The sequence below is a fragment of the Cricetulus griseus genome, chromosome 3 (assembly GCF_003668045.3).
Source record: "Cricetulus griseus strain 17A/GY chromosome 3, alternate assembly CriGri-PICRH-1.0, whole genome shotgun sequence".
Taxonomy (NCBI): Eukaryota; Metazoa; Chordata; class Mammalia; order Rodentia; family Cricetidae; genus Cricetulus; species Cricetulus griseus.
Genome location: NC_048596.1, coordinates 28,356,862 through 28,378,389, shown reverse-complemented (window position 1 = coordinate 28,378,389; position 21,528 = coordinate 28,356,862). Strand labels below are relative to the sequence as shown.

The following is a 21,528-nucleotide window of genomic DNA, read 5'->3' as shown; positions in this document are numbered from 1 at the left end:
GAAAGACAGTTTTTGTTTTTAAATGTGGGAAATATATAAAAATGAGATTATTTTATAAGCTGTACTTTAAACACTAAAATATTTACATATGTACATATACAACATGCATTTTACATAGGTGCTTACATATGTTATATATGAATGTGTATATAGACAGTTTTACATGCTCAAATATATGACTTTTTCTTTTTAAGTCATTACTCCAAGTTTTAATATTATCATCCATATATATATATATATACATATATATATATATCTTGTGATAGTCTACAGCATAACAATAATAATGCCTACTTGCAATTAGTGCTTGAATTCTCTTAATTAACATGTTTTTCCTAATTTATATGGAAGCATCAGTTTTATAATTGAGCTTACAAAAACCTGATATTTCTATAATACAGCTTTTTAAGTTGTTACTGTCTATTATTTTAGCAGGGTTGCTATTTACTCTGAGAACTCAGATGTTAATGCAGAAACCTTAACTAGAAACATGGAAATTTTTATGATTATGGTTTGTTCCCTTTCCTTTTTCCTATCTTTCTCTTTTCTTTTATCTTTTTGTATTCTATTTATAAAAAAATTAACTTCTCTAGACTGTTGTAAGATAATCTTTCTATACACTGTGAAGGTGTATCTTTGCCAAGGCATCTCAGATAGGATTGATAAAGAGTTGAATGGTTAATTGCTAGGCAGGAGAGAATAGGCAGGACTTTCAGGAGGAGAGAGGAACTGGAGAAAAATTTGAGGCACCTGAGAGACACCAGCAAGACACTGAGGAAGTTGGACATACATTATGGAGGAAAGGTCTTTACCTTTCCACATGGTAGAACACAGATTAATAAAAACAGGTTAATTTAAGTTATAAGAGCTAGTTGGGAACAAGTATAAGATAAAGGCCAAGCTTTCATAATTAGGAATAAGTCTCCATGTCATTATCTGGGGACTACAATAGACTCCATTTTCTGCAGATTCCAGTAATTCCACACTATTCAGTCTCAAAGCATATCATTTTATGCTGTCATATCAGACTGTCCACTCACTTGGAATAACCAAGAATAATCTATTAGCTGATCACAAGGTGACTGCATTTAAGGTCTTGGATCTAACATAATTATTTATTGGTCTGATCCCCTGAGACTGCAGTTAGCAGCTGTGAGCTTCCATATATGTGCTAGGAATTCTCTAGAAGAGTAGCCAGTGCTTTTAACCACTGAACCATCTTTCCATCACTTTTTAAAAAATTTTAATTGACATATACTAATTGTGTTTATTTATGGGCCATAGTGATAATTTGATACAGACGTATAACATATGAGGATCAAACCAGATGACTGACATTTCCATGTCCTTAAATGTTTATTGCCTGAAGAAGTTCTCTGATGAAAGCTACCCACCAATCAACACTTATTTGGGCGGATCAAGAAATAAACATGTCATACTTAGGTCAGTAAAGTTTTACATGTGTTTGTTATTTTAAAATAGTTTGACAAGGAAGTACAAGTCTCATGCCAGAGCACACTGATAGACTGTTTCGAACCAGAATTTTAATCTACATCTTAATTTGATATCCAAATCCCCCCTATTAACCTTAAAAATAATTTCAAAAATCATTCAAGTGAATTAGTGAGGTTTTCATTATAGCAACAAATACCATAGATGATAGTATTATAATAAAAATCTGAGGTTTACATTGGCTAAGAGGTTTTGAGGTTTTGGCCCATGGTTGCTTGATTCTTTGCTTTTGGGCTTGTGGCCAGGGGGCACACCATAGCTGGAGCTGCTCACCTCATGACTGGGTAACAAAATAGAGAGAAAAAGAGGTACTGGGGTCCCAGTGTCCCCATCAAGTGCACATCCCCATGACTAGGCTTCACCTTCTTTTGTTTATATCACTTCCCAAGTGAGGGCTAAGCCTGTTAAATGCATTAGCCTTTACGGGACATTTAAGATGTAAACTATTAAAACGATAAAGGCCTTTTTATTTATACCTATAATATATTAGATTCTAATTCCATAACATTTGAATGCCTTCAGGACCAGACCTATCTGGCCTGAGTTTCCTGCCACATAGGAAGCACAAAAGATAACATCAAATCAGGATTTCTTAGCTGTGTACTGAAGGGTTTTCATAGTCTTAATGCACCTTCAAATGATCCATGATCAAGTACATTTGGAAAATTTTTGAAGAAATGAGGGTGTCTTTTCTGTAGAAATTTCTTTTAATAAGGAATTTTGTGGAAGTCTTTGAATTAGGGGTAAATCTGTCAACAAACTGATTTGATAACAAAGTTCATTGGAAAAAGAGCACCCAAGGAACCAGTATCCCATAGGACACATTTTTTGGAACACGAATGAATACTGATTCACACTCTACCTGTTGGCATTTGAAATTGGGTGTGGTACACCTTGGAGCTTCCTTTCTCTCCCTAAAGAGAAAGTTGGTACTGGCTGTGGCTTTCTGCACTTACTATCTGTTTCTGACATTTGCCAAATGAATATGCCTTGACCTTCATCTTGTTTGGGTCATTTATCTTCTGTCCCTGGAGCCTTATTAACAGATTGTATTATGGTCTCAATCCTGGTAAATTTTATGTATCTTATTTATATTTACATTGCCTACCCTGACAGAACACAAATGTCCCCTCCATTATTTGTGTGTGTATTATGGCACTAGTTCTTCATTCAAGAAAATCCACCAAAGGCATGGGGAGGGTAGGGATAGAGAAACAACATCTCTTATTCACCTAGTTAGATGTTAGTATGCCAAAACACATGGGATTACATTATAAAGGCATTTATATCATGTTAAGTCAGCTTGAAACACTTAGTACTCTGGACCCTGATAGAAAAAATAAAACAGCTTAAGTGAAGGTGGTTAGATTGAATGCTGAGAAAAGTTATTACTATAGACTTTATTCAAATTAATGCATATACAAGAGAAGATCAATTTTCATACAGTTGACAAAGAAGGTAGGTATTTCTTGGCAGCTTGAAACACCACCACAATAGGCATAGAACAAACATGATTTCTAACTTATTTGGCTCCTCAGTCTTAAAATTGTGTAGTTGCTGATATTAAGAGAAATTTAAATGTTTATTATCACAAAAATTGACAACCATGAGACATTCTTGATACTATGTTTTGCTTTTTTCAGATCCATTCAGTTTTATAAATTGTTGTTTTGGTATTGTGTGGGTGCTTTCACACACCCTCCCACCTCAATGTAGAGAAAACTTAATCTGTTCAGAGAGGCCTCTTTCTGTCTTTTGTGTCTTTCCCAGTTGAAAACATGCCTCTCTCCTATACATGCAATCCGGTTATTAATCTAATATGGCTCAAGGAAATGTAAATCTATTCAAATGGTGACAAAAGGTTGTGTCAATGTCTTAGGTTTCTATTGATGTGAAGAAACACCATGACCATGGCAACTCATAAAGGAAAACATTTATTTTTTTCTAAATCATTTTTATTTGAATTAGAAACAAGATTGTTTTACATGACAATCTCAGTTCCCTTCTCCCTCCCATTCTCCCCTACCATCCCCCCCAACTAAAACCCTACCTATCACATATCCTTTCTTCTATTCTTCCCCTGACTCAACCTTTCTGCTAAAGGAAAACATTTAATTGAGGTGGCTTACAGTTTAGAGATGTAGTCCATTATCTTCATGCCAGGGGGCATGCAGGCAGGCATGGTGCTGGAAAAGGAACTGAGAGTTCTACCTCTTGATCCACAAGCAACAGGAAGTGAACTGTGTCACGGAGTGTAGCTTGAGCATAGGAGACATTAAAGTGCACCCCCATGGTGACACACTTCCTCCAACAAGGTCACAACTACTCCAACAAAGTCACACCTCCTAAAAGTGCCACTCCCTTCGAGGGCCTTTTTCTTTCAAACCACCACAATCAAGTTTACTGATTTTTGCCATTCTCAAAAGTATCATGAAGTTTTATGGGCTTTCAAAGGAAATTTTGAATACATGTGATTCTTTTCTTTTAATGATAAATTTAGAATTTTCCCTCCTACATAAGATGTAACTGTGCTTGAAGATGACAGGAAGTACTGAGGGCCACACAGCCATCAGCATGCCTTCTTCTTTTCTCTATAACAAAACCTTATGTTATTCTGTCTCCTGGCTAACAGGACTGTGATACCAGCTCCAGGGATATATTTGATTTTAGGCATATGATACTCTCCCCACCTCACACTCATGATACTCTTATCTGTCTCACAACTGGCTGGTTTGGAATCAGTCCAGGTGGCAATTCTGGTCTGCTATGCAAAAGTGAGAATGGGTATATTAAAGAAGTGTTGGACAGATTCTCTGGAAGGAGCAGAGTCCGTGGAGAGTCTTCCTACGTGTGTTGCTATGCGTCTAAGGTACAAGGCCCTAGCTTTGAGCCCTTGAACTTGGAAATAAAAGGAATGGATGTGAAACCTTAAGGAGACTGCGTAGTTCACATAAATGGAGTTTGTTCAGTTTTGGAGCCTGAGAACCCCTTGATTCTGTTATTGGTTGATTTGCTTCCTGGTGAGGGCTTGATTCCTGATCTGCAGGTGCCTGCTATCTCTGCCTTAGATTTTACCTTGGTATATGAAAGTAGCAATAGAGAGAAGGGAAGCTTTTCTGTTTTGCTGTCTTAAGGCCATTATCCTGTTGGGCTAGGATGCCACCCTTAGGACTCCTTGCAATCATTATTACCTGAACTGAATCTCCAAATATAATCTCATTGGGATTAGGGCTTTGTGATGGTTAATATCGACTTCAGTTTCATTGGAATAAGAACTGACTAGGAGATTAGTGTAGAACACCTGTGGATGCGTCTATGAGGATGCTTCTGGAGATGAATTACTGAGAGGCAAAGACATAAGAGACTGGAGAGCCAGGAGAAGTAAAAGAAGAAGGATGAAGAAGCCAGCCAATGCTGGCATTCTTTACTTCAGCATCTTGCTCTTATGAGGTGGATAATTTTGCTCTGTCAGACACTCTCTTTAAGAACTATCATACAAAACAACAGGCATCAGCATGACATCTTCATACATATTTAGTTTTGCTTAATTCCCTGTCCCTTCTAACTCCTTTCCCCTTTCACTTGTACCATTCTGTCCCTGGTATTTTCCCTTTCATGTCTCATATGTTGTATGACACTCCATGTCTCTTCCTTAAATCCTGTTTTTTTTTCTGTCTCCTGGTTCCCTTTTCATTTTCATGTCCTAAACCCACAACCACTTCTACATAAATGTATACATATAAAATTGGAATATAGGTGGATGGTGACATAGCCTTTAATTCCAGCACTTAGGAGGGAAAGGCAGGCAGATATCTATGGAGTTCCAGGTTGGTGTGCAAAATGAATACTAGGACATCCAGGGCTATATATTGAGACTTTTGACTCTGTCTCTACACACACACACACACACACACACACACACACACACACACACACACACTCATACCAGCTAGGATTGTCACATCAGAAAGAACATATACTATGATGCTCTGCCTCACTACATGCCCAGAACAGTGGTATATGAAAACCATGGTCTGACACCTTAAGAGCCACCAGACACCTTAAGAGCCACCAGCCAGAGTCCAGCTTTCTTCCTTTTAAGCTGATCTCTCAGGTATCTGAGCAGCATAGGTTTCGCTCTACGAATTTCTTTCTTTTATTTTTTGCTAGGTTTGGATCTACATCTTTGTATATATTAGATAAATGTTCTACCACTGAGCAACACCCTATGTCTCCAACAGATCAATCTAGGAAATGCATCGTTTGTCCATAGTAGACATTACCAACAATGTTACGCTGTTTAAACATGTTTTTTTGTTACATACAGCTGAATATATAACCTCATAGATATTCTATCTTATAAAGTAACACACAAAAGATAATGTCTAATTCATGGTATATAACTTGAAAAGATCAGGGATTATTTTCCTTTTCTCAGAACAAACAGGTGCAGGGTTGAAATTGCTACATTTCACAGCTAATGTCCATTGCTGTTACAGGGCATTTCATAGCTGCTGATTATATATAGATGTGGTATCATGTTAACATAAGCAACTCGACCCTTGGGGAGTTTTAAGTTATAAAAGAAACATTTTTCTAAGATTGTGTGCTCTCACAGAGAAAGCACACTCCAGCTGAGGCCTATCATAAACTTCTGGCAAGCCAAGAGACGCTAGTTGGTGATTTTATCAGGCAAGACTTGCAACTAATGGGCCAACAAAAGCATCGCTGCACAGTGAAGTGCTGCAACAAACTCAATCATGATTCCTTTCGTGAGTTTTATCATCTTAGATCATTACAGTTTATTTATGAAAACATTACCTTAGACATTACCAGAATCCCATGGATATACATACACACACTTTTCTGAAATAGGTTATCTTTTTTTTTGTGATTCAACCTTCCTTCCTTCCTTCCTTCCTTCCTTCCTTCCTTCCTTCCTTCCTTCCTTCCTTCCTTCCTTCCTTCCTTCTTCCGCCTCCTCCCTCCCTCCTCTCTTCTTTCCTTCCGTGTGTGCGTGTGTGTGTGTGTGTGTGTGTGTGTGTGTGTGTGTGTGTGTGTGTGTGTGTGTGTTTTCCCTGTCTTACTCTGCAGCTCTGGCTGGCCCAGAACTTGCTATGGAGATCAGGTGGGCCTGAAACTCTCAGAGATCTATCTACCTATACCTATGCCTCTACAACAGGTGGTCTTGCAAATCGAATTGAAGTTTTAGAACTATCTTTAAAATGTGGAGTTAACTGTGTCCTAGGAAGGTTCTTATGAAACATTTTCTGGGCACTTTAGGTGTATTGCATGCAAACCAATTTTACTTCATTTAAAAAAGATGAAATGGCCGGGCGTTGGTGGCGCACGCCTTTAATCCCAGCACTCGGGAGGCAGAGGCAGGTGGATCTCTGTGAGTTCCAGGCCAGCCTGGTCTCCAGAGTGAGTGCCAGGATAGGCTCCAAAGCTACACAGAGAAACCCTGTCTCGAAAAACAAAACAAAACAAAAAGACGAAATGTACATAGACTTCAAAATATTATAGAAGTGATAGGTTTCATAGCATGGTAAAATTTACCTTTAATCTAGCTGGGGAGGTGGAATGTTAGCAATTACCAAATTTAATAAAAGCCTAAACCAAATAACCCAATGGAATCTCACCAAGAAACAGACGATGAGAGAAACATTTTGCATATAGACAGATACAAATTAAAGCAATAGAACCCAGGCCATTTTGCAATCTTAACTTTCTGACACTATTTTTATGAACTCAGTAAAACAAATCACATGGTGAAATATCTTCTGAAAAACCTTCCTGGTTTCACTGTGTATTTCATGACTGAGCAAATGTGACATTAAGTTTTATCCCCTGTGGCTTGGAGTTAAACACTTCTTCTGTTCAGAATGGCAACACTCAATTAAACAAAAATTTTTCTCAGCCTACACCCACCACCATTCCTGTGTTTAAGGGAAATAAGGGGAGTACTGACCTATGCTGCGCTTCTGATTATCAATGGAGATGAAGCGCACGCAGGGGTTACTGGTGATGTATCGTCCAGCCCATGGGACATCAATCTTCATGCCTACTTCATAAAAGAGGCCCAGGGCATAGCGAGAGGAGTAGCTCACAGATGCTAGTTGCTGCCTTTGGCATTCAGTAATTACTGTGGAAGAAAAAACAAAACAAACTCAAAAATATCATCTTTCCCTCTAGTCATCAAATCCAAAGCTCTTTTAAACAAGTCCCAAGTGTCTCCAGCAGCTCCATGTTACTCACCACAGATTCTGAAAGGTAATGTCAAATGTTCTTTGTTCTGTTTTGTGTTTTTTGTTTTTTTCCCTTTCAGAATGTTTACTAATGCCGGCACAATTGCACTTAGTAAGATGAAGGTTCAAGTTCATTAGACTACCAATTGAGTCTCTCAAAATCTGGCACTCAGTTGCTGCTCTAGCTTCATATATGATTTTCTGGCTGTGGACTGTCTGGCAACATTACAGATTTTATATACTTGTCACTTAACTATGAGGTGACTATTTTTGCTAATTATTCCCATAACATTTCACATAATCATAGCCATCATACTGTAAGGTTGAATACTATTTCCAAGTTTTATGTGAGGAAACTGATTCTTGACCAATTATGGCCGCTTCAATATGTCTATGCCATTTAATTTGCTTTTCAGTTTCCTTCCCATTATCGCACTGTAGTAGCGTTTTAGGCAGAGGACCACACCCCAGTCATCAGTGTGATGGGACACTTCCCGGATACACATCTTCAGCAGGGCCAAATCAGGGCTAGGGAAGACAGTTAGGGCACAGAATACTTGGAAATGTCTCATGCACTGAGAAGTAACCTTATCTAGAGGAGAAAACTTCAAGGATCCTTGGTTCCAACTTGGAGAAATAGCTTTAGGAGTACAAAGAGGTGGAAAGAGTATTCAAAAAATTATTTAAACACAAAAATAATCCCGCACATTAGTAAAAACTACAAATAGTGTCAGAGTAATAGTTGACATATATTTTTAGAACTATGATGCTGAATTTCACCAAAGTCTTTCATGTTACATATTTTTAAATATTCTTATTGTATATCTCTGAAAAGCTGTGATTTGGAGATGATTAATCATGCTGACTGGCTACAATGAAGTTAGAATTCTCATTTTTAGACACGGGCACATCTTTATAAACTCAACTTGTTCCTGATGACCACAGTTTCAGAATAAACTCCAACACTGATTTCTTCTCAGACATTCATGATTATTTTACACTCAAAAGAAAATGCTTATCATTTCCTCCAGACATCATTTTCTGTCTTATTAAAAAGCTGTACCTGCTTAATAAACAAATGTTCATCTGACACTGGCCCCATTATATTCAGAGAATGAGGGGCCTTATTTTTATTAAATTAATTCACTTTTCAAGCTATGGCTTGATATCAAGCTATGATTTTTGTTTTCTGAAAGAGAAGAGGTGAGAGCTGTAAATGCCAGAAATTAAGAACATTTTTCCTAAGTTGCCCATTTGTGGAATAAAAAACACAACAAAACAATCTTTCAATTAGTAAACAAAGCAATCAACCAACCATACAAAATTTTGAGCTACTGAGTACCTATAAAAGCCTGAAACATTTTTTAAAACTAAAACTAAAGGGTCAAATAGGTTGACAGCCAAATTGGATCTCACCTCCATCATATTTGTACATGTAGCTAAATTTTAAACAAACTGTCAAGTGACAAATCCCCTTGGGTAGCCTTTTGAAAAGGTAATTGGTATCTCTAGAGAAAAAGCAAGTAACCATAAACACCCATGTCTGACGGGGCAGGAGAGGTAAGACTTCTGACAGAAACAATCCAATTTTCAACAGACTCACTTATCAAAAATGTCATCTTTAGGATGTCAAGTTTTAGGTTTTTGAAATACAGGTCAGACCTAAAAACTGTCCCATTTTGTTTGAAAAAACTTTAAAAAACAAACAAACAAACAAACAAACAGAAACTCCCCCAAAACCTTCTTATGCTGAAGGAAACATATAACTTCAGAAAGCTAAATAATAATTTATCAAGTATCCTTGTATATAAAAGAGATATATGAGGGCCAAGCATGATAGTGCATACCTCTGCCTGGAGGTAGAGGCAGGTATATCTGTGAATTTGAGACTATTTGAATCTACATAGTGAGTTCCAGAACTGCCAGGGCTAAATAGAGAGGCCCTGTCTCAAAGAAACAAACAAACAAAAAAAACCCCACATGATCACAAAGCAAGGCTCAAATGAAAGTGCATTATTTCTGTATAATCAACTTTTACTTGAATGCCACCAGCCACCATCTTCATTTAATTGTGAGTCAAGGGGATTACATAATCTCTACTTTTATGCAATGTAGATTTGCATATTATATAACCTTCAAATCATCTATTATTTTATATATTTATGCATATAAATTTTAAGAGACATTTTATGATTATGATGAGAGTGGAAGGGCTAAAAGGTAGAGTGAGGAGAACAGTCTATTAATTAGGGGACTGTTCCTATTGTATGACCCTTTCATGTGTGTCTTTGTGCACATTTGTGCACATCCAGGGTTGACAGGATAGGAGTGGAGGAAAGGACAAGAACACAAGACATTAAGTAATTTAATTTTCTTAGTTTCCTACTGTGACTCATTCATCCAGTTTTGTACTCCGTAAAAGAAGGATGGTAATATATACTCTTTCTGGTTTTGGTGAGAAAATATTCATTCTCCATCATTGCCTGCCCTATGCCAGGTTCTCATATTGATGTGAGAGGTATAAAGCAGGCAGAAAAAGTAGATGCTCCCATTATCTTTCATGTGATTGGTAGAGAATCAAATTCTAAAATGCAGAACCAGGCAAATAAGAATAAGCAATACAGAAAAATGAAGCAGGTTAAGGGGACACGTTACAGGTGAGGATGGCATGGCTAATGTATTTCAGCTATCAAAGATATGTCTTCTCAGAGCATTCTACTTGATTGATGTTGGAAGCTATTACTGCTTTGCTAGTCAAAGACACATGATGTGGTTTCTGTTGAAATAACAGTCATATTAGGTGACAGAGAAGACAATAGACATTTAAGAATGAAACTGGTCTAAATAGCTATTGCAGTAATCTTTGATTTGATATAACAATAGAGAAAGCCAGAAGTAGTTCCATTTTAGACAGAATATCTATGTATGTACATATAAGATATATGATATATGCATGTATCCATCCGTGTAAGTGCATGTGTGTGCATACTGAAGTAACAACTACGAGCTTCCATCTAGTTGGACTTGGATGGACTCGGCCTAACATTGTCATCTGTGGTTGTCTGACCTTTTCTTACTACTGTGTATCAATTCTTTATACATTCTGGATGTGACTTTTACAAGAAGAATGCAAAAGCTTTCATCTCAGAGGTCACTCTGGCCCCTTTTAACAATAAGGCTTTAAGTAAAGATTTTTAAAAAGTTTATCATTTTCTCAATAACATTTTCCATATCTGTTTATAAATCTTTACCTAGAATCCTATGTCCTAAAGAACCCTCTCTGTGTATTTTTTCTGAAAGCTTGGATATTATTTTGAAGTTAAGTCTGATAGACAGGGTTAAGTCTGGCATGGGAAGTTGGTGCAAGGAAAACATATCATTTGAAGAATACAGAAAATGCTATTTCATTTTATATGACCCAATGAAATGAATAATTGTTATTAAACAATAACAACACAAAATTAAGAACTAGATTATAAATAACCTGAGACAAGAACTATATCTCACAAGCTTTGCATGGCCCGTTCTATGACTAATTCTTATATGGCATTTGCAACTATTAATAAAGACAGTCTCATGTTAGATTTGATAAGTTCATAAGAAGAGAAAATGGAAAAAAATCACTATGCTGTCAGTACCCAGAGAAACAACAATTAATGTTTTGATAATATTTTTCCTTTCTATCTTCCTGGCTTTTCTCAAAGAGGACTGTGAACATGCTAGACACACAGTTTTTGCAGACTATAACCTTTGGTTTGCTATATGATAGATGGTCTCCACGTGAATGAAACTTTTAATGGTGAAATGGATGTTGTTCCTTAATGTTGGGCCTTGTTTCTTTCTTATGTTATCATAGCCATTATAAACATTTTTAATGTATATATCTTTATCAAGGTTTCTAATTATACCCTTCAGACTTGAAGTAGAATAAGTGTAATTTTTAGAAAGTTATGCCAATTTATAATTTATATTAATGGTACAGGAAATAGCCATTTTATAATGCTTGCTTATATTTTATCTTTTTCTAATATGAAAGGAAATAGACATTTTATTTTGGCTTTAATATAAGACTGAACATCTCTCACATACCTTACCTAGTAGCAAATATGTACTTTCAGCTTTGGAAACTGTTAACATCACTTTGCTAAGCGACTTATTTCATTTTTCATGTTACTAATGTGAGTTTTAATAATAGATAATATAGAAATTTCTCACTCATTGTATGTTATATAACTCTCTTTAGGTCTTATTTGTTTCTTAGTATATGATGTTATAATATTAATGCAGGTAATCAAAGTGTTGTTTCTCCTTCACTCCTTCTATTTAAACAGTTAGAAATCAGAAATGTATCGCAGTCAACTTCACCTTCATTGTTGATCTGTAGTCAGGGCCACTGACCCTCTAGAATCTGAATTCCCTCCAGCTCTGGTTTCTGGAAGCCTTTGGCCAGTTAGAAACATAGGAAGGCATGGCAGTGTAAAAATGAGACAGTGACTATGGATACATTTGTATCCTCCCATTTGGTATGCTTTGCCAATACTGGCACTTCTGGCCCTTTCACAGCTAAATCCCTTTCAGGTGGCTTTCCCCTCCTCTTTCCAATTCTCTTTGGACACTGGTCACATATCTTTCCCTCACTTACTTAGGCCTAGTGCTGGTAATGGCATCCTGCCATTATTAGTCCCTGGATGCTATAACTCCCTTTACTGGTTGCTTTAACTGTTCCAGGGTTTGGTAACTGGACTTGCAGGAAATCATTGCAGTAAGATGTATTAAAAGAGACTATCTTTCTTCCTGGGACCTTGAGTGAAATTGTTTTAAGTACATGTTTTTCTAGTTTTCTCTAGGAAAGCACCCAAGCAAAGTCAGGTAACATTCTACTCTCATGAGTGGCAGAAATTAACATCTTAAGGTCAAATCATGGGCCCTGCACTATGCTGAGTGAAAGTGTTTTATAGTTTATGAAGTCCATACTATTTTATATGAAATAGGTTCTACTTTTACTATAGTCTTCTTCACCTGGCATTGACATTTTGGGCATGATAAAGAATACAATGATGTTGATAAGAAAGCTCCGATCCCCACTATTACTGTGTGCCCATTCCAGATACTGTAGTTAATGGTAACACTGTTCATGCCAACATTTGCTCAAAGCCTCCATCTCCTACCACAGTTCTTTGCTTGAAGCTAATTACAGAGCACTGCTAATTTTCCTGACTTGCCACCATATGGAAAGGACTGTAGCTCATAGACAGTCGAAGCCAGGAGGACCATTTGTATTGTAACTGTTGAAGCTCAGATCAAGGGAAACTACTCTCGAGTTACTTATTGTTAATACTTTTATTTTGAATTCAAGAACATCAAGAAATTTCATGCACTGTACTGATTCAACTCCTGAAGATCTGGCCATCCAGCAATGTGGATACACAAAGATAATGGTAACTTGGCTAGGATAGCTGATCTTTCTGTACTTAAAATGGATGTAGGACTAGCACCAAAAGGCCAAGTTTCCATAAATAGCTCCCACAGGAAGCCAGCACAGGGCTCGACAATCTACCATTCACGAGTCATTCCTTCTGTGTAAAACCATCCCAGAAGCAGTCCCCCTTCACTTTGCCTGCGATAAATTGAGTGTGCACTTGGACTCCATAGGCAGAGCGGTCGTTTAGCTGGAAGCACAGTTTCAGAAGTACTTTTGGCAAGCAATAAATCTAGAGTTTATTGATGACAGACTTCAGCAGTTATGGCTATGTAGGAGTTCCCTGGGGAAATATTTCTTTTATCCTGAGAGGCATCTCTGGAGCCAGAAAAATCTGGGTTTGAGTTTTGGTTCTGACATCTGTATGACCTTAGTCGAGTTACTTAATCTCTCCAAGCATCTGTTTTCTTGTAAAATGAGAATAATAATAGCGTCTGCCCTAAAGGGCTGTTAAAAAAATTGAAATTAGATAATAGAAAGTACTTAACACAATACCTAGTGTATAAAAAGAACATTGCAAAAACACAATAGTAATTGATTTTAATAGGTTTTTGTGGTGTCTCTGAGTGTATCTTTTGTGTTTGTGTGTAAATATGTGTGTGTGTGTGTGTGTGTGTGTGTGTGTGTGCACGCGCGCGTGCGCGCGCACGCACACATGAACACATGCATGCATGTATGCACTCTGGTGATCTAACCAACCAAGAGCCTTTCACTTGCTAAACATAAACTCTAAACCAAGTTACATTCTAGCCTGGTGACATTCTGATGTCCTGACATGTCAGGGTAGTTCACATTAACAATATCTTCTGTCAAGTAAAGGACACTTTGTGTCTCAAAGCAGAAGATAAAAAGAAAATGAGTAGACGCTCAGTCAATCATCAAGCATGCCAAGGTTTGGTGGGGGTGGGTAGTATTTCTGAAAACGTAATGTAAATTGTGGATTTTTAAGAAGGAAATCTTTTTTCGATTAGGTATTTGTCTTTGTAAATGAATAAAATCCTGTAGTTTGGATAATTTTCCTACCACCTACAATAGCTTCCTCCTGCCTTGGCTTCCTATGTATTATAGTTATAGGTGTGTACCACCACACTTGGCTACATTTCTTAATATTAACTCTATTCCACAATTGCATAAAAGAAATTGTCACTAGAAATGAATTTCTCTGTTCTGTAGTATGATCACTTGAGGAATTTTGCTGAAAAATTTAGGATTAATCTATTTTTATACTCACATGCTTGCTGATAACACTATTACCCAAATAAAAACATTTAGCATGTAAGCCATATATATTTGCTATGCATATATTTTACTTTAAGCCTGTGGGATGAATTTCAAATGCACTGGGGTTCTAGGGAAATAAAGTTTCCTCTAGCAGGGCCAATTTATCTACATGCTTCCTAGATGTGGGATCTCAATAGTCAGTACTTTATATCCTCTTTAGATGAGAGGAAAAGAGCATAGAAGTACCACTAGCTTATAAATAGAATACCATTTAATTAATCCCAACTCATCTTAGTTTTCCCCTAGTGGAGATGCATAGAGCTGAGGCTGACTTTTAGGAACAAGTTCTTAGCTTTTGCAAGTGAACAGGTGATCCATCCACACTGGACAGACTCTGTTGTAAAGGCATGTCACTGGCAGGGCCCAAACTGAGCCTGTCGCCAATATGGGGGGTGAATTGAGTCCTCTGTTTTCTCCTCAGATGTCAGGGAGAGGTAGTTTTTGTTTTTGATTTTGTCTTTATTTTCTTTCTGACTCGCTACCTCTGTAATTAATTATAAAGAACAATCTCAAGATAAAGAGGCATTTACTTTTCTGGTTCCTGCTTCTATTACCTCTTTGCCTCTTTCCTCCTGTCCCCCAGTGACCAAAGCAAACAAATATTTAGCTGTGCAGATGTGGCCACAGATGGCTCTTTGCAAAACCTTCTGACTTTCTTACAATCACTGTATTATATACTCACTTCTCATTCCTCCCTCTCTGAAGGTTCCTTGAAGCTAAAATGACATTCGATTGTTTCTATAGCAACAAGTTCTAACCATACCATTATGAAAAAATTTCACTTTTAGTCATAGAAACTGTATATATATATATACATATACATATATATATATACATAGAAACTGTATATATATATGATATACATATGGGTTAGTTAGTTAAACAATGTTTACTGTAAGCCCACTATGCATCTAGCACTGTGTTGGTCACTATTAAATGCATGTCAACCAAAAGATTACAAGAGCAGAGGATGAATTTTGGATAAAGATGTAAAACAGCTCCGTCCTGGTTACTGACAGTTTCACCCTCAGGAGTTTTCATTTGGGGGTTTCAGAATCTAAATGTAGTTGGCTTTCTGGTTCTCTTTTTAGAACAGATATTGTAAGTCAGCAAACCACAGTGAAATGGCTGGAAATGCTGTCCTTATTTCTGTGCGTTCTAAACTTTTTGGAGCATTATGCCACCATTCTTTCTGCAGGAAAAGTGCTGAGCTTCAGATGGGATGGGATATGGAAATACAGCACTGTGTATGCTATTATCCAAAATGTCACAGAACATCATGCATATTTTACAGCAATTCTTCCCAGCCTAGCCACTTAGTTACTTCAGGACAGCATGCCATTCATGAGCAATATAGTTGTTCTAAAATTCATAATCATAAAAATTTTATTACAAGTCACTTCTTATTTACACACACACACACACACACACACACACACACACACACACACACACGTATGTCACTTTGTTCTCAGACTTAAGAGAATTAATATTCTAATTCAAAACTTTCATGGCTTTGGAATCATAAAACAATGTTTGAAGTCTGTGGTGTTGAGGCAAAATGTCAGAATCTGGTAGAATGAGCTACTCAAAAAATATGTTCATTTTGTATTTTGCAGACCAGCAAGCTGCTTTTCTGTTTACAAAATAACAACTACCCACAATGCTCAGCTAAAGGCGAAGAAAATAAACTGAAATAGGGAACAAAAATGATAAGTGGCACTATCCTTCATTTAATGTTACCTTTGGGATTTTATTTATGTTTTAATAATTATACTTGCCTAACTAGAAACATTTTCAATTTGAATGAAAATACAATTATTTTTTTATTTTCAGATCGACTCTTTCTTTCCAATGTTTTAAAATAAGATTATTAATACATATTAGGGAATACTATTCATTTTTTTGCTATTTCCTTTGTTTCCATTTTATCTATGACATAGATGTATAAATATTCACTGTTAAGGTTTTGGTTATTTTCCTTAATTTCTCATCTTAACTTTCTTTCTTAACTGCAAATGTTCAATGCCAATCATATGGGTTAACTGTACCTGCATTTCTGAGTCTAATAAAGAGACTGCTTATAACTAAGCATGTGATAACGCAATGTGATAACAATATAATGCCATATGTATCTGACACAATGAGCTGATACATACATCATCTTACTGAACTCCAGACTCTCTTCCTGCTAAACAGGGGTGTGGCCCAGCTGAAAGGGCTGCTGTGTTGTGAAGATTAGTAATTTTGTATTTACAACCCTGGAACAGAACAAGGGTGAGTGAAAATGACAATGGTTGTCACAGGAAAAGAACTGAACAAGACATCCATAAGGAGGACCACTGATGGAGGTTCAGGGTTGAGAACCAAGGAGGAAGAAAATGAAGTCTTTGTCCTTTTTTCTCTCAGAAAGATGTGCAATATCATAGTTTTAAGGTGTCAAAGTCTTTTCTGACACAGCCAGATCCACCCTCAGTTGCCTGTGTCCCATGCTGATTGTGTGTCTTAAGTCCTGGTACTCACACCCTAACTTAGACAGCAAGCAAGCTGTTCTGGCTGGTTGTTATCGGATGCAACATTCTTGTCTGCTCCCATGCTCTACCAAACCCAGGTCATCTCATGCTTGCTTCCCTCAAAGTTTTTCTCAGCTAATAGGTCCCTTCAAATCTCCTTCTTAGCGTGTCTAGAACCTAAAAACAAAACCAAAGCAAACCAAAAGCCAGAATACCCTCAATATGTTCTCTCTCCTTCCTTCCCTGGGCCTCCTCCATTTCTCTTCTCATAGTCACAGGAAGAGCCTTTCTTAGCACACAGATTGCCCCCTTTCCTTTTCTCTTTTATTCCATTTATGAATAAGACTCAGGACATCTCTAACAAAACAGATCTCTGCCTTGAAAATAACAGAAAACATTCAAACTAATTTGGAAATAACTTTTAATACTTGGCAATGAAAACATAAGAAAAGCCACGAGGTTTCAAAATGGGATGCAAAATCATGGGATCAGGGGCTGGAGAGATGGATGACTCAGTCGTTAAGAGCTCTTCTGCTCTTGCAGAAGACTGTTGTGTTGGGTTTCCTGCACACAGGCAGCTCACAACACTACATTTCCAAGTTCTCATGCCCTCTTCTGGCCTCTGTGGGCACTGCATGCATGTAGTACACATACACATGGACATAAAAACTAAAATAAATAAATCTTAAGAAGCCATGGAATCACAAGCCCCCAAAGACCTACAACTTGTAAGAGTTCCCTGAAATCCCCTTTAGGATCCTACATTGATCTTTTCGTTTGGCATTGTCCAGTAAACAGTTTCCAATATCAACAAACTTTTGCTCCTATCCAGCTGCAATTTTCTCTATTTTATTTGTAAGAATTAGTATTATTTCTACTTCATTAATGATAAATAACCTTTGTTGTATGTAAAGCTAAGAAAGATTAGGGCATTTTCTACATAAATGAACATTTGTAATTTGAAATAATCAACTGTGCTGAATATTTTTATTCATTTAACTCACAGCAAAAGACCAGCTAGCAGAAAAAAAATGCAGTTTTTATGTTCACTAGGATACATGCTTTTTTGTTGTACAGCGAGTTAAATTAGGAATGGAGGATGTCTGTTTTTGTTTATATAAATGTGAAATTGGATTGCTATTGAAACAGAATGTGCAAAATAAGTAATTGTTTCCTATGCTGAGTTCGTGAGCTCAGAGATGCCTGGAGTGAAAACTGATTTACACTCTGGTTTTTCACTCGGTGACAATTCACTGTGCAAGCTTCCCTTTTGCATAAAGATTCATGTGCAAAAGAGATTTGAGCAGACATCCCATGAAAACATGAACTTGCTTCTCTTTGAAATATTTCATACTGAGAAATTGAATGGTGCAGCAGAGCTGAGTCAATGTGTTTGTCATAGGTTTAGGATATAATTTGTAAACCAAGGGCTTATATTTCATTAGCAATTTCAAGTTAATAATCCTTTATGAGTGTCAAAATGATGTGGCAGGAAGAGCAGGTCTACTACCTTTCACTCTAGCATGGCTGGAAAAACATGCACTTGGTTGTTTTATGCTAGCGGTTTGATTGTCGGCTTTATTTCAACAGCATTAGATACCAAGCTCAGAGTGTGACAATGAAATTCACACAACAGTCATATAGTAACCCAACTGTGTGAAACATGTGCATAGGTTCTGCTATATGCTTTGTAATTAACCATATAGTTGTCATTAAATGAATATCATTAGGATAGTAAGTAAGCATAAAAATCACTCACTCATATTTACAATAGTATAAGATATGAAGAAGTAACAAAATAAAGTCATTTTGTTTTGTGAAAAGAAAAGCCCTGCGTTAGTAGATTTTGTAAGAATACTGTCACATAAGGTATGCACTTCTCATATAAACAATTTTCAATATCAACCCATCACTAAAATTATTCATGGAAGTAAATCTTGTATATTGGAAAATTCTCAAGCAAAACATCTTTGTTTTTGGCTTTTTAAGTCAGTTTAAGGTCAGAGAAGTCTCCCACCACTCCCCACTCAACACCTACACAATCTTTTGTCATTGTCTTCCACCTTTCTTGTCCAGCTCCCAGTAGAAGATGGCATAAGTACAGGAAAAGTGCTACTGTGTGCTCAGTACATATATTCCCTCATGTTGAAGAGTGAGTTGAATCAAGGACAGGGGACTTATTTCTGTTATTTGACTATGACACTGGACTGCTATTAAGGCACAATGAGGAAGATAATTGTTTCCTGTCCTAACAATTTAATGTTCTTGTGATCAGCTGATATAATCTTAAGCATTACATTAAAGTCAGACATTTTGCATTTTTGTGAGAAGTATTATTGCCCCGTATTCACTGTAGATAGTGATGAGTTTCACAAAAGACACTTTCATGAATGTACACCATCTTTTCTTTTTACCTTGTTTCCTATCCTACCCTCCTTCTTGTTCTCTTTCCTACTATTTCCATTCACTCTCCCAGATAATCTCTCTTTAATATCCATGTCATATGTATACATATATGTATGCTTGTATATGTATGAATATATGTATGTGTGTGTATCAGAGAAAACATGGGCTGTATTTTTCTGAGTCTTATTTTACTTAATATGATGATTTCTAGTTGCACTCAGTTTATTACAGACTATATAGTTTCATTTTTCTTTATGATTGAATAAAACTCTATGGCATATATATTTCTACAATTTATTTGTCCATTAATTTTGACAGACACTTAAACTGATGCTGTAACTTTGCAACTGTGAATAGTGCTGCAATAAACACAGATGTACAAGTTTCTGTTATGTTGATTTGGAGTCCTTTGAGTGTATGCCCAGGAGTGGTGTAGACAAGCCATATAGTAGTTCTATTTTCTTTTTTGTTTACTGGAGAATTTCTATGCTAATTTTCAGAGTAACTGAATTAACTGACATTGCCACTAGCAGTGTATTATATGACCCCACTCCAGTTCCCACATCCTTTCCAGCATTTATTGCTATTCCTTTCTTAATGATGGTCACTGTGACTGGGTTGAATGGACTCACAATGGTATTTTAATTTTAATTTTTCTGTTGGTGGTATGTTTTTAATTTGTGTTTCTTCTTTTGAGAACTGTCTGTTTTGTTAGTTCATTTACTAATTAGATCGATTTGTCTGACATTTAATTTTTCAGTTCTTTATATATTATAGTTATTAATCCTCTGTCAGATAAACAGAAAACATTTTCTCCCATTCTGTGTACTGTCTTTTCCCTCAATTAATCGTTTCCCTTGCTGTGCAGAAATTTTCCAATTTCATGCAATCCCATTTGTCAATGCTTTGTTTCATTTGTGAGCTGTTGGAATACTATTCAGGGAGTCCTTGCTCATGCCTACATCCTCTGTGTTTTCAATGTTTTTTTTTTTTTTTTTCCTACCAGTTTCTTGGTTTCAGGTTTGCTAGTAAGATCTTTGATCTATATGAAATCATTTTTATGCAGCGACCAATACAGGATTAATTCCCGTAGATGTGGGTATCCAGTTCCTAGGATTATTTGAAGAGCCCATCTTCTTTCCAATGTATCCCTTTCACATCTGGATCACAAATCAGGCGACGTCACTTGTGTGAGTTTACTTCAGAGTATTGTGTTCTACATTTGATTTACATTTCTGTTTACTGCCAATGCCATGCTCTTAAAAGCTGTTTTTGCTATAAAGTAGATGTTTAAATCAGGCATGCTGATACTCAGCTCAGGATTGCTTCGACTATTCTGGGTTTTGATGCTTCCATGTGAATTTTATGTTTTTCCTCTATTTCTGTGTAAGCGGTCCTTGGAATAGTGATGGGATCACATGGATTCTATCTGTAGATGCTTTCAGGAATAAAACCATGTGTACAATATGAATTCCCCTGACCCATGAGCAAGAAGCAAGAGAGGTCTTTGGGTGTTCCAGTGTTTTCAACTTCTTTTTTAAAAGTTTTAAATGCTACTTATAGAGCCCTTTACTCCCTTTATTTGGCTTACTTCAAGAAATTGTATTTATTTATTGTTTGAAGCTATTCCGAATGGGATTGCTTTTTGGTACCATTCCCAGCATGTTTGCTATTGGTATACAGGAAGGCTACTGCTTTTGTGTGGTGTATTTGTATCCTGCTCCTTTGTGGAAGGAGTTTATCAGTTTTAAGAGTTTTCTGAGGGCTTCTGCAGGGTCTCTCACATAAAGGATCATGCTATCTGCACATAGGATAGTTTGACTTTGTTTTTTCCTTCTTGTATCCTTTGAATTTCATTCTCTTACTTTTTTTTCTTTCGCTTTTGCTAACTTTTCAAGCACTACACTGGAGAAGAATGGAGAAAGCAGGCAGACTTGTTTCCTTCCTGATTTCAGAGGATATATTTTGAGTTTTTCCTCACTTAGTATAATAATGACTGTAGGTTTGTTGTACATCGCCTTTGGTATATTAAGGTGTGTTCCTTCCACTTCTGTTTCTTCTGGTTTTTATCGTGAAGGGATGTTGAACT

The 21,528-nt window shown here is 36.7% G+C and overlaps 1 protein-coding gene across 5 annotated transcripts in view; it reads right to left on the bottom strand.

Annotated features, from left to right (window-relative positions):
* The window catches only part of LOC100759343 (renalase), a 273,231-nt gene that overhangs the window by 74,675 nt on the left and 177,028 nt on the right, over positions 1–21,528 (bottom strand). For all 5 annotated transcript variants that reach the window (XR_003483509.2, XM_027406388.2, XM_027406389.2 and 2 more), the window contains exon 5: positions 7,484–7,657. Coding sequence is in view for 4 of the 5 variants with exons in the window: in XM_027406388.2 (XP_027262189.1) it covers positions 7,484–7,657 (174 nt within the window). In the remaining variant the exon portion in view is untranslated. The remainder of the gene's footprint in view (positions 1–7,483; positions 7,658–21,528) is intronic.